The 13,294-nt window shown below is 40.8% G+C and overlaps 1 protein-coding gene across 2 annotated transcripts in view; it reads left to right on the plus strand.

Moving 5' to 3' along the window:
- CNTNAP5 (contactin associated protein family member 5) overlaps window positions 1-13,294 on the plus strand; it is a 488,740-nt gene that overhangs the window by 102,435 nt on the left and 373,011 nt on the right. For both annotated transcript variants that reach the window (XM_060774167.2, XM_060774159.2), the window contains exon 2: window positions 1,527-1,637. In XM_060774167.2, the coding sequence (XP_060630150.2) occupies window positions 1,527-1,637 (111 nt within the window). The remainder of the gene's footprint in view (window positions 1-1,526; window positions 1,638-13,294) is intronic.

Here is a 13,294-nt window from a genome sequence, read left to right on the forward strand (position 1 = left end):
CTACTTCTTCTCCCCCTTCACCATGGAGCCCATTCCACAATGCACAAGAACTTCTGGCTGGGCTCCATGGTGAAAGTGGAGAGGAAGAGATGCATGCTGCTCCTATGACAGCATGGGAGGCTTCTCATGTTGCCTTTTGAACAATGGGGGGGGGGGAGCTGGGTGGTGACGCCCCCCTCCCAGTGGGATATGCGGTGTGGAGTAATGGGCTCTCCATGCCCCCTGCTGGAAACCCATGGATTTGCCACAATTCATGGCAAATTCTCATTCTAATTTGATAAGGTCATAAGACTGTAGGCTGGGAATGGAATAAGTAAAAAACCCTATTTTTGTCTGTAACTTAATTTGCATTGTAAAACAGTATGGTTTCAAAAGAATAATGGTGGATTGGACTCAGCTAAAGGAATGTTTTCTGAAAGTAATTTAAAAAGAAAATGATGTTCTCCAATTCCTCCTGCTGCCCAATGTTGTACTGAGTAAAGTAAAATCAGTGCCATATTCCAAGAGCTGCATTCATTTTTTTAACATAAGTGATTACCAAATATAACAATTTTAACAATATGATTCTTGATACATATTTGAGCTGTATATCGTTTTGGAAAGAGTTGTACAAGCAGTTATGTGCTATAGTCATGAATTCCGCCTGGCAGGGGCTTAACAACAGCCTTCCGATTTTTTGCTATTTCAGAAAGAGAACAGCAAAGAAACAAGAAATCTGTACCATGCATAAGTGATGCTTTGTGTTCAGCTTCATGGGGTGTGAATTCCACATGTTCATCATGGGGAAAGATTTCTTTATTCTCCCTCTTTCCTTTCCCTGCACCGATCAGTACTGAGGAAAAGGATGGATCATCCTCATGTTGTCACTGCCACTCTCTTTTGGCCGTGGAACTCTCTACAAGTATCCTATTGGCAGCCCACCTCTTCCTTATTGATCATGTGATTGGCAAACATGTCGAGGGTCAATTTCCACTAGATGCTGAACCACAGAACCACATTGGGAGGGCTGACAAGACCTAAAACAGATAAATTCCTCCACCTTTTTCAGAAGCTATTCACAATCTTGATTGAACCAAGAATTTTTTAGCTGTGAGATACCAAACTGTAATGCTTGACAATATATCTTCACACTGACATACGCATCAGATCTAATTTAGTATATTATAGAGCATTGCAATTATTAATGCCATGTAGGTTAGCACCAGAATTTTTTTAAAAAATAGGACAGGTGGGGAGGAGGCTGAAGATACTGCCCATCACTGACTTTCATGAACTTCTACTAAATTTGTTGAAAGCTCATCTCCATGTTTTCTCAAAGGAAAATATGAAGTCAACCCATTTCTTATGCTTTATTTTTTTTTCCACAGGTGTTTTATCAATCTTGTCTCTTTCAGGAACAGCTAATTAACTGCAACATATAGGGAATAAGACAGCTTTTGGGAGGGTGGGGGGTACAAAAGCATTGATAGGTCAAAGGTGTACTTCTTTTATAGTTGATGTCTCCTATATTTTCTCTTGTTCAACAGATAATTGTGAGGACCCACTGGTATTCTCATTACCTGAGACAGCATTTGACAGCTCCTCCGAACTTTCCAGCACTCACAGCCCCAGCTTTGCAAAGCTCATCAAACGAGATGGTAAGCTCACTGACAGTCCTAACATTGCTGTGATGCATAATTTATTGGAGATTCTCTATGTAAAATTTTCAGTAATCTGAAATGGAAGCTTTCAATAATACCCAACAGATAGTCCAAGTAGAAAATGGCAGAAGTTCATCATGCAACTGATTGAAGAACACCTTCACACATTTTGGTTGGCACATTTGTGGTCTTCCATATGCTTTTAGACCTAAGTTCCCATCAGCATTCTCCCTTGACCATGTTGGGTGATGAGAATTGCTTTTGAACACCTGGAGGGTCAAGACATCTGATTAATATACAAATTGAAAAATTAGTCTACATTCCCTAGGTCTTTTATGTTATATTCACTTAATAGCATGACAATCACCACATGTTTTCTTTTCCTGGGCCAGCAACACAGCTACTTTCTAACCCTTTTTTTCTAACAGCATGCATCATGCCAATGAGGAAAGGAGCCCAGTTACAGATTTCTCACACTGGATCTATATCTTTTGGCATTACATATACATAATGTGGTGGGTAAATTCTCAGGCCATTAGAGTTTTGAAGACATAACCTTGTTAGTCTGGTTCAGGATGCAAAGGGATCTTCTTGAACAAACTAAAGAAAGAAGCTGGTAGCATAATCTTTTATAGACCTCAGTGTGCTTCATCAGATGCACGGAGTGACTGGTTATTGGAGTAACAAATTGTACTCCATAGAAATCAATCAATTAATTGGTAGTTTGCGGCTTTTCCAGTGGATACTGGAAATGGTATCTTATCACAGCCAACATCAACTAAGACTATTCCAGTACAAGACTTTTCCAAGACTGATAATATGCTTTGTGAATTGACTATCTATAACTAAGTCTCGATAAAATTGTGGCAAGTTCTTGGTGGGATGGGCATCCCAAGCCACCTTGTCTCTCTCCTGAGGAATCTGTACAAGGACCAAGTAGCAACAGTCAGAACTGACCACGGAACAACAGACTGGTTCAAGATTGGGAAAGGCGTACGGCAAGGCTGCATCCTCTCACCCAACCTTTTTAACTTCCACTCTGATGGCCAAAAGCGAGGAGGAGCTGAGGAGCCTTCTAATCAAGGTGAAAGAAGAAAGCACAAAAGCTGGGTTGCAGCTAAACATCAAAAAAACCAAGATTATGGCAACAAGAATGATTGACAACTGGGAAATAGAGGGAGAAAATGTGGAGGCCGTGACAGACTTTCTAGGTGCAAAGATTACTGCAGATGCAGACTGTGGCCAGGAAATCAGAAGACGCTTACTTCTTGGGAGGAGAGCAATGTCCAGTCTCGATAAAATAGTAAAGAGTAGAGACATCAGACTGGCAACAAAGATCCGCCTAGTCAAAGCCATGGTATTCCCTGTAGTAACCTACGGATGTGAGAGCTGGACCTTAGGGAAGGCTGAGCGAAGGAAGATCGATGCTTTTGAGCTGTGGTGCTGGAGGAAAGTTCTGAGAGTGCCTTGGACTGCGAGAAGATCCAACCAGTCCATCCTCCAGGAAATAGGGCCCGGCTGCTCACTGGAGGGAAGGATACTGGAGACAAAGTTGAAGTACTTTGGCCACATCATGAGGAGACAGGAAAGCCTAGAGAAGACAATTATGCTGGGGAAAGTGGAAGGCAAAAGGAAGAGGGGCCGACCAAGGGCAAGATGGATGGATGGCATCCTTGAAGTGACTGGACTGACCTTGAAGGAGCTGGGGGTGGTGACGGCCAACAGGGAGCTCTGGCGTGGACTGGTCCATGAGGTCACGAAGAGTAGGAGATGACTGAACGAATGAACAACTAAGTCATTATGGTAATCTAGAGTATGGAATGGTTACACATATCTGAACACTGTTCAGTTTCCACCTTTCTTTTAGTTTCTATGTGTACTTAATGAAGATAACAAGACCGTATGACAGAGCCAAGCCAATTTCTGAAAACTAAGTTGGAGACCCCGGTGGCGCAGTGGGTTAAAGCACTGAGCTGCTGAGCTTGTTGATCGAAAGGTCGCAGGTTCGATTCCGGGGAGCGGTGTGAGCTTCCGCTGTCAGCCCTAGCTTCTGCCAACCTAGCAGTTCGAAAACATACAAATGTGAGTAGATCAATAGGTTCCGCTCCGGCGGGAAGGTAACGACGCTCCATGCAGTCATGCCGGCCACATGACCTTGGAGGTGTCTACGGACAACGCTGGCTCTTTGGCTTAGAAATGGAGATGAGCACCACACCCCAGAGTCAGACATGACTGGACTTAATGTCAGGGGACTACCTTTACCTTTACCTTTACCTTTACCTTTACCTTTACCTTTACCTTTACCTTTACCTTTACCTTTACCTTAAGTTGTTTTTAATTATGCAGTAATTATGCAGTACATTATTTGGCCTTTGGCATCTTGCAGCTCTCATTAATATTGCAAGTCTATTAAAAGTCAAGAAATTTGGTCACAACATCAATCCAAAGCATCTCTATGTCGTGAACCTTAAAAGAGCCTTAAAAGAGCCAGACACAAAGAAAAGGTCCAAACAAAGTTTATTAGGGCAACAAAAATAGCTTAGAAAACACTTAACTCAGTGGTTCTAGCAATAACTGAAAGTCTGTAGCAAACTGCTTTGCAAAAACGCAATTTAGCGGATAATCTGGATTATACCGGAATATAATCCGGGATAACAAAAAGTATTAGCAACCCACTTCAAAAACACAGAGTTCAATAAACACAAGGAAACAAGGTGGAAGCAAGCAAAAACGTCGTCAAAAAGCAGTCCCAGGTCCAAGCACGTCCAGAAGATGATAAAGTCCAAAACGCGATGTCGTCGTCCAAGAACAATCCAAAGTCAGAGGGGAAGTAGAAGTCAGCACTTACGAGATTCCAGTCGGTAGAAGCATGGAAACACGGCAACCTGCAGTTCCAGGACCCAAGCCCACAAGAGCAATAGCAGCAACAAAGTCCCAAGCATGCCTACTGCAAAGTCCCCATAGTTTGATACCTACTTTTATCCTATAACTCATTATCAGATGACGAACTGTTCTCCACCCTGTCTTCATCACTCTCGGCTGCCTTAGCTTCCACAGCTGATCGCCACCGTCCGTCCCTCCAACTTTTCCACCTTCTATCAAGACTTAGATTGCCCCATGTATCACCAGATTGCCAATTTCCAGAGAAACCTTTAAATGCATCACTAGATGTTGGTTCTGTACATATTTCTCTGATTTCCTGCACACGGGTCCAATCCAGCCCATCCTCCTCTTCGTCACTACTCCCAGTCCCATCACTTCCCGTGAATCCCATAAAATCTTCCTCCTCAGTTGGAGCATTAAGTATTTCACGGATACGTTTCCTTTCATGTTCTTCATCTGATTCTTGCTCCCAGGTAATCCGCTTTATACCTCTACCCCCATCTCCCTCCTCCTCCATTTCAGAATCTGGGAAGCCTTCAAACGAGTCAGTATCTGTAGGTGTCATGAATATCTCCCTAATTCACTTCCTTTGCTGCTCCTGCTCCAGCACCTGAGCAGCCCTCTTTCTTCTTCTGCTACTAGCTGTAACTTGACCAGTACACTCTGCTGCAACACTCTGTATGGAACTGGAGATTGCAAATACAAACTTCGGATGAAAAAAAAACCTCATTGGATTCTCATTTCCATATGGAAACTTTCATTTACCACTTCTCAAGACTGCAAGTATAGTGACTCATTAAGTCTCAAAAATCTGTACATTTGCAAGTCTTGCAATATGTTTTGCGAGTTCAGGAAATGCAAACAAAACCATGTGTATATGGCAAAGTGTAAATGGCTAAAATGTGCACAATTTAAAAATGTGTAGTAACACAAGGATGGCTCTATCATTAAGGACAGTGAGGTTACACACTTAGAAGCAGATGTTCTGGGTAGTAGTGTGGGTGAGGGATGCAGTTTCCTAGCTGTTCCTTATGAGCTCTCCAGATTTCCACTTGTTGAAGGACCATGCTGCATATGTCACACAACATATTCTGGCAAGTCTGCTAGCTCAGATATAATGTAATATGTCATTCCATTACAAGTATTAGAGGAAAATTCACCTGCCTATTTATTTTGTTTCTTTTATGAACTGGAGACAGATGCCATCTAGTTCTTCACTTCATTCAGTAAAATATCTTGGGTCAACCCTGCAAATACATTATCTAATCAATTGGGGGGGGGGGGGGAGATGGGAAAATGACAAAATGCAAACAGTATAAAATGAGGACAGAAACTTGGGGAAAACCCATTGAGGAAGAATGGAAGACTTGAAACTGGAAATGGGAATAGATTGACAATGTCACTAGGAAATGGAGACACTTAGTTTAGCAATGCTGAAAGATAATAGTTTTCCTGACTGGCATTGCCAGTGTAGTTTTGCTTGAGTGATTGAATATGCAGATCCATTCTTCCCTAACTTACAAGAAAAAGAATGAGAAGGAAAACAATTCTTGGTTTTGTTGTGTAGCATATGTTTTATTACTGTCTTGTGCATGGAACATTGTGACAGAGATTCAAATCTATACTTCTCTATGAACTCTCTAGGGTTCCTCTAAAAATCAATTATTCCTTAGGTGAGTAGGAAATAATGAATGTTTTTTTTTTTTTTTGTGATTGGGAGCTTCTTGTTGAGACCTGGAAAGGGATCCTATACTATATTGATATTTGATTGGAAGTAGTGGTTTTCCTTGAAGCCCTTGAGTAACATCATTTTTTCTCTCAGCTGCAACTATTCAGTTGTAGTTTGATAATATTTTGATTCTTTTAAAAATATTCTTTATATTGATATGCTTCCTTTATAAATTGTTCTTGAAAGGCATAAAGGCACCTAGACAACAAAGATGTCAGTAAAACATCAAAATATAATTATAAACCACACAATCACTTTAAAAAGGACAAAATATGTATATTGACATTCAAGTATATTGGATTCTTGTGAGACAAAATTGGATAACTATTCAGATTGTATGTAAACATGTGTTTCTGAGAGGTCTGTACCCAAATACCTGGGTAAAAATGGACATACAATATGATGGAGTTTGTAGATTCTAAGTAGAACAGGTTTTTTGCAGTTGCAGAACCATTGGTTGAGAGATGAGAATGTTATGGCATAGTACCACAGGAAGTCCTTTGGAGTTCCTTATTTATTTTTTTATTTTTTTATCATGTCATCAGCAACCATACCATTGTATTACATTTCTAACAGAACAAAACAAACAAACAGATTAAAAAAGCACAAATTTTGCAAACTTGGTAGTTGATTAAATGTCCTTTGACCAGTATCTGGCCACTTGGAGTGCTTCCGGTGTTGCCGCAAGAAGGTCCTCCATTGTGCATGTAGCAGGGCTCAGGTTGCATTGAAGCAGGTGGTCAGTGGTTTGCTCTTCTCCGCACTCGCATGTCATGGATTCCACTTTGTAGCCCCATTTCTTAAGATTGGCTCTGCATCTCGTGGTGCCAGAGCGCAGTCTGTTCAGTGCCTTCCAAGTCGCCCAGTCTTCTGTGTGCCCAGGAGGGAGTCTCTCATCTGGTATCACCCATGGATTGAGGTGCTGGGTTTGAGCCTTCCACGTTTGGACTCTTGCTTGCTGAGGTGTTCCAACGAGTGTCTCTGTAGATCTAAGAAAACTATTTTGTGATTTAAGTCATTGACGTGCTGGCTGATACCCAAACAAGGGATGAGCTGGAGATGGCGCTGCCTTGATCCTTTCACTATTGGCTGTTACTTCCAGGCGGATGTCAGGTGGGAGTTCCTGTAAACCTTTTACTGTCCCAAATGCACCAGAAGCAGAATGTCACCAAATGTTTTTAAGCTAAAAATCTCAGGGTTGCAATGAAGTACCGCAGGAGCCAAAAATGGTGGCCTGCATCCATGTAAACTGTGAAACATTCCTATCCTTTAATCCCTATTAAACTCTGCTCACTTCATGTGTTATATTGTTGCACTCCAAGGCTGGGAATCACCTCTGTACTTCACACAATCCAGTCCAAGGTAAAATAGCAAAGCAGTTTATTGAAGAATACATATTTAAAAAGCAATCCAGCAAAACAGTGTAAAAGCTAATGTCCAAAAAACAGGAATAATCCTCAGAGTTCAGAGTACATGAAATGCATCAAAAACCAAGGATACAAAAGCAGGATGAATCCAAACATGCAATACAGGAAGAGTCCATAGGAGCTTGAAACATGAAACATGAACGCAAGAAGCATGAACACAAGAAAACTTGAAACCAGAGATCCCTTGGAAGACTTGACTTGGCAAGAGTTCTATACTCCAACATCAACGTTGTCTGGACTGATGAAATGATCTGCTGGTATCTCTAATATAGACAGCAAACCATGCCATTTCCCTTTTAAAAGCTGATAAGGGCTTCTTGGCCCTACACGGTTCCAGCCCGGGTTACCTGTCCGAATGCATCTCCTCCTATAAACCATCAAGGACGTTAAGGTCATAAAACCCAATCTGTCTTCCCTAGAGGTCTGTAACGCAGCTTGGAAATGCTTTGCTGTGCAGCTTTCAGTGGTTGCCACTAGCCAAAGATGGCATCCTTTCACTTCTTTGAGTGGGCGTATATTTAAACATACACAAAAACTCCAAAGACCTCCTTCTTTTCTAACTCCTTGCAGTAGAAATCTCTAACTAAGAACCACAAATTTGCCTGTGGGATTCCTTGAAGGGGGTTAGAACATTGCTAACATCGTTGCGAATAGAGATCCCATACAGTAAAAGGAACACTAGAAATTATAATGTTCCAATTTCTAAATACTGAGAGTCATTTAATTCAGAATAATAGCAGCCTGAAGAGCATACATAAACAAGTAATCATGTAAATAGATTGGTAAAAATGAACACAAAGTTAAATCAAGCTTGACCCAGTTCTGTATTTACTGAGGACTTATTAGCCGAATTTCCTATGTTTCACACAATATAATCTAAACTTTTCAATAAATCATAAATAGTTGTCTTAAAAGATTACGACCTCCTTTCCCCCTTTTCTAAAGAGAAGACTGTATAAAGAGAGAAGGTGCAGATAAAAGCAATGTTACATGGAAATGAAGTGCGTACAAATATGAGCACCAATGGAAACAAAGTGTAAGCAAGATGTTGTAATGTTGAAACAATTAAAAATACTGTTGAAAATTACAGACCTGAGTTATTAAAAGGACTAACTAATGTTCTGAGTATGACTAAAGAGTCTCATTGTGCTTGCATAGGAATATGGATTGAGGTGGTCCTCCAATTTTCTTTTAAAAATTGCATTTTCCCTGCATTTTCAAAATGGGAGAGGAAACCTTTTCTGGGGCAAGTAAAGAAAACATGCACAAAAAGAAAGCAACTTTGTGGTGGCATCCTGAGTTATCTTTCCAACCAAGTTAAAGAAAAAATCCCAGTGTTCATGCCACCCTCCAACTCTCACAGATGAAGGCCATGGCATTCATGGTCAAGCAATATCCCAGTGTAGTCAAGATGGCAGACTTTTTAATGACGAAAAACATATAAACTAGGGGAAATGGTAGCAGATTCCTCTCCTTGCACTGTTTTCAGTAAGTGGAGGATGAGGGAGAAAAGCAGAAGGAGGAAAGGAAAACTAAGGCCCCTTCTACACTGCCATATAATCTAGATTAGATTATAAGAACTTTATTGTCATTGCATGTTTTACAACAAAATTAAATGCCACCCCCAATTCCCATCATCAATTATCAAAGCAGATAATCCACATTATCTGCTTTGAACTGGATTATATGAATCTACACTGTCATATGATCTTGTTCAAAGCACATAATCTGGATTTTAAATAGTATTTTAGAAGGGGCCTGAGACATTTGAAAAGCAGCTGAGTAGCTCTAAACAGCCACAAAACTCAGGTTAGAATCAATATATAAATTTATTGTTCCAGCCCAGTGTGGATGCAGCTATACATGGACACCTTGAGCCACCTTAGTGGCGGGAGGGCGTTTGCATTTTCCACATGCACCAAAGCCAGTTGGGTGATGCTGACAGAGACCCATTTCTTCCACCTTGCTGCTGTGAGCAGTGCGAGCTACAGTGGGTACAATAGGACCTTCCCAGTTCAGAACTATAGCTCCTCATGGTTCTTTGCCAGTCACTTGATATGGAACTGTTAGCTACCCACTGTAGCTAACAGTGTTGGGGTGGGAGAAGGCAGGAAAGGATAGACATCCTTTTGTGGCTGAATCTACTGAGCACAGGATGGCTGTTAAGACACTCACCACTGATTCTGCATAGAAACCAGAGGTGGGCGTCCCCTGGACAGGAATGTAGGAGAAATGCCTGATTCCTGGTTCAAGAATAGGGATTTCCCATGCTCTTTAAAAATGTGCATCTTTCCCCAGGTTAAATCTGATCATACATTTTGTAGCAATCCTCAGGTTGATCTGAACTTACACTGACCTAAACAGTCAATGTAGATGGGACCAAAGTAGGATAGCAGATGATTAATCAGGATTGTTCCAGACAAATCGGGAAAGTTGTAGGTTATGCTTTTATATTATACATTTATAGCACCATGGTTCCTCTTAAATGTCATAGTTCCATTTAATAAAATCCTGGAAATTCCATTTGGGGAGAACTATTGTTCTGGTGCCCTTAAGCAAACAAACACCCCCCCCCCCCCCCCCCGATTCCATAATATGAAGCAGTTAAAAGTGGAACCATTGGATCCTTCTACAATGACTGCTAATGCAAGGCCAATTTGGAGTTCCGGGTGCTGGATTTGGCCCCACATGGCAGCCAAATAGGGACTCTCTGAACTGCCTTGGAAGTGGCAGGGAGTCCCAACTATCACAATTGCTAAGGAAGCTGGGGGAGGGGTACTCTTCTCTCCTCCCTTCCCTATCCATTGGTGCCAAAACTCTGACTGATGGCAGCCAGAATGCCAAAGGGCAAGGTAGATGCGGTGTCATGGCTGGCGACAGCCACAACATAGGGAGGAAGTGATGATGGGGGCTACTATCCTGTGTCCTGGCCCACCTGAGTTCCTATTCGGTGCTAGCTCAGATGTCTCAACATCCCTAAGGTTGTGGGAAAGCCCAAATCCTAAATCAGGATTCAGGTTTCCCATGGCTTTGTTTAAGCTGGATTGTCTGTGTGTGATGTTTAGCCATCATGGAACTGATCCAACTGCACACTGAAAAATGAGTAGTAGATGAGACCATAGTCCCATAAATGTGTAGCATGAAAAGTACCTAGACCAGCTGTTGAATCTTATTTGTACATGAGTTAGAAGTATCTTCTACTGCATTTCTAGGTAGATGGTGCAAAGCAGGCTATCCCCCAACACCTTACTATTACATCCCAGTCTCTGGCATCTACTAACTCATTGTGTTCTGCTTCATTTCTCCCTACCACTTCGAAGATTCTGCAGACACAACATTTACCATTTTAGTATGATTATGGATTGAAGTCAGAGCTAAATTACAGAGGTATAGCAGTTATACCTATATACCTATATTTGTTGTATCTTCATCCTAAGGAAAATAAGTCTTTATAGTGTGCTGCAGTACTTTAAAAATTATTTCTGCCAAAGAGCTCTTGTGGACTCATTCCCCAGAACTGCAGCTGTATTCTAGCAAAAAAAATTCCAAGTTCTTCATCAAACTCTAAATTCGGGCATAGAGATATGATTATTCAAAATGATAGAATTGTGTTTTTTTTTATCATGTCATCAGCAACCAGACATTTGCATTACATTTTTAACAAAAACAAACAAACAAACAGACAAAACACAGAATTTGCAAGTTTGGTAGTTGATTAAATGTCCTTTGACCAGTAGTTGGTCACTTGGAGTGCCTCTGGTGTTGCCGCAAAGAGGTCTTCCATTGTGCATGTGGCAGGGCTCAGGTTGCATTGCAGCAGGTGGTCTGTCAGTCTGTTCAGCGCCTTCCAAGTCGCCCAACTTTCTGTGTGCCCAGGGGGGAGTCTCTCATTTGGTATCAGCCATTGATTGAGGTTCTGAGTTTGAGACTGCCACTTTTGGATTCTCGCTTGCTGGGGTGTTCCAGCAAGTGTCTCTGTAGATCTTAGAAAACTATTTCTTGATTTAAGTCGTTGACATGCTGGCTGATACCCAAACAAGGGATGGGCTGGAGATGTCACTGCCTTGGTCCTTTCACTATTGGCTGCTACTACCCGGTGGATGTCAGGTGGTACGATACCAGCTAGACAGTGTAATTTCTCCAGTGGTGTAGGGCGCAGACACCCCGTGATAATGTGGGATGTCTCATTAAGAGCCACATCCACTGTTTTAGCGTGGTGAGATGTGTTCCACACTGGGCATGCATACTCAGCAGCAGAGTAGCATAGCAGAAGGGCAGATGTCTTCACTGTGTCTGGTTGGATAGAACTGTTCGTATGGATATATACTGCCAAATTTGAGTAGCATCTAAGAGAAGCCTGAAATGATCATCGCAGTTGTATGGAGAGATGAAGCAGATTATTATTTTTTTTTTTTAACGTTTGAAAAAAAATAATGTGTTTGATGTTTGGAATTATCTCTTTCTGATAGTTACATATTCTCAAGCTAAATAGAAATTATATAACAGCTAAAGAAAGGTAAAACAAGAAAGTACTAGGCAATCTGAGAGTAAGAACCCACAATTCAAATCCATTTGTGCTGAGTAATTTTCCTCTCCTTTATAATCACAATGTATTTTTATTAAGTAGCTACCTCAAAATGATATTTACTCAAAATAGGCAGCCACACACAAAATTACTACGAGTGATCTAAATTCAGAATGTCTGCACTAAAAAACAATGAGGACTATATCACTGCAGTTATTTGCCCTGGTATTTTAATTAAAAAACATATTTTCTAATTCTCTCAGATTACTGGAACTTAAATGCATCTAGGAAAAGATGAACCTCTCCTGAGAAATTTCCCTTAATAAACCCCTTGTAGCTTCTCCAACATTGGGTGATTGACTTAGAGAAATCAACAAGTGTACCTTGAGCTTTGCTTCAAGAAACATTTGGTGACATTTATATTCATATCAAAACAGTTATGTTTCATTGCAGTTAGCATAATGTTCTCCTGACATTGCATTTGGCAGAGCTAGTAAAAATGTAACAGATTGACACAGGAGATATGTGCTGGCTAGGGGAAAGGGGAAAAAGAAATTTCTCTGTTGATTAAATTAGGTTAAATCAGGTTGTCTTGAGCATTCACCAACACCTTCAAGAGATCTTCTCTCCTGTACAAGACCAGAGTGTTCCCCCCCACCTCTTATTGTGGTTTCCACATTCAAGGGAATTTGTGAAATACTTCACACATTTCATTTTTGGAATCAGTAAGTAACACCCACAATTTGTCTCTTTTTGTGAGGAAGTTTTGAAAATTGCAATTTTCAAAGACTGAAAACCTCTCGGATTTTGTACAAAATTCACATGTGGTGTTTTTTGCACAGAACACATATTTTTTTCACAAAATAAGTCATGTTCATCATCATTTCAGGGGTTTCCTAATCAGGGTTTCATGGGTCTCAGAAAAGCATGATATTTTATTTAAAGAAAAATAACTATGTGGTACTTTCTTTAAATTTTTGAGGCTAAGCATACACAGGGCAAGCAGAAAAAGACTAATCACAAAGAAATATCATTTGCAAAGATACTACTATTCCTACTTAATGCAGAAAAGCAATAATTACCATATGTT

Source organism: Anolis sagrei, chromosome 1 (assembly GCF_037176765.1).
Source record: "Anolis sagrei isolate rAnoSag1 chromosome 1, rAnoSag1.mat, whole genome shotgun sequence".
NCBI classification, from domain to species: domain Eukaryota; kingdom Metazoa; phylum Chordata; class Lepidosauria; order Squamata; family Dactyloidae; genus Anolis; species Anolis sagrei.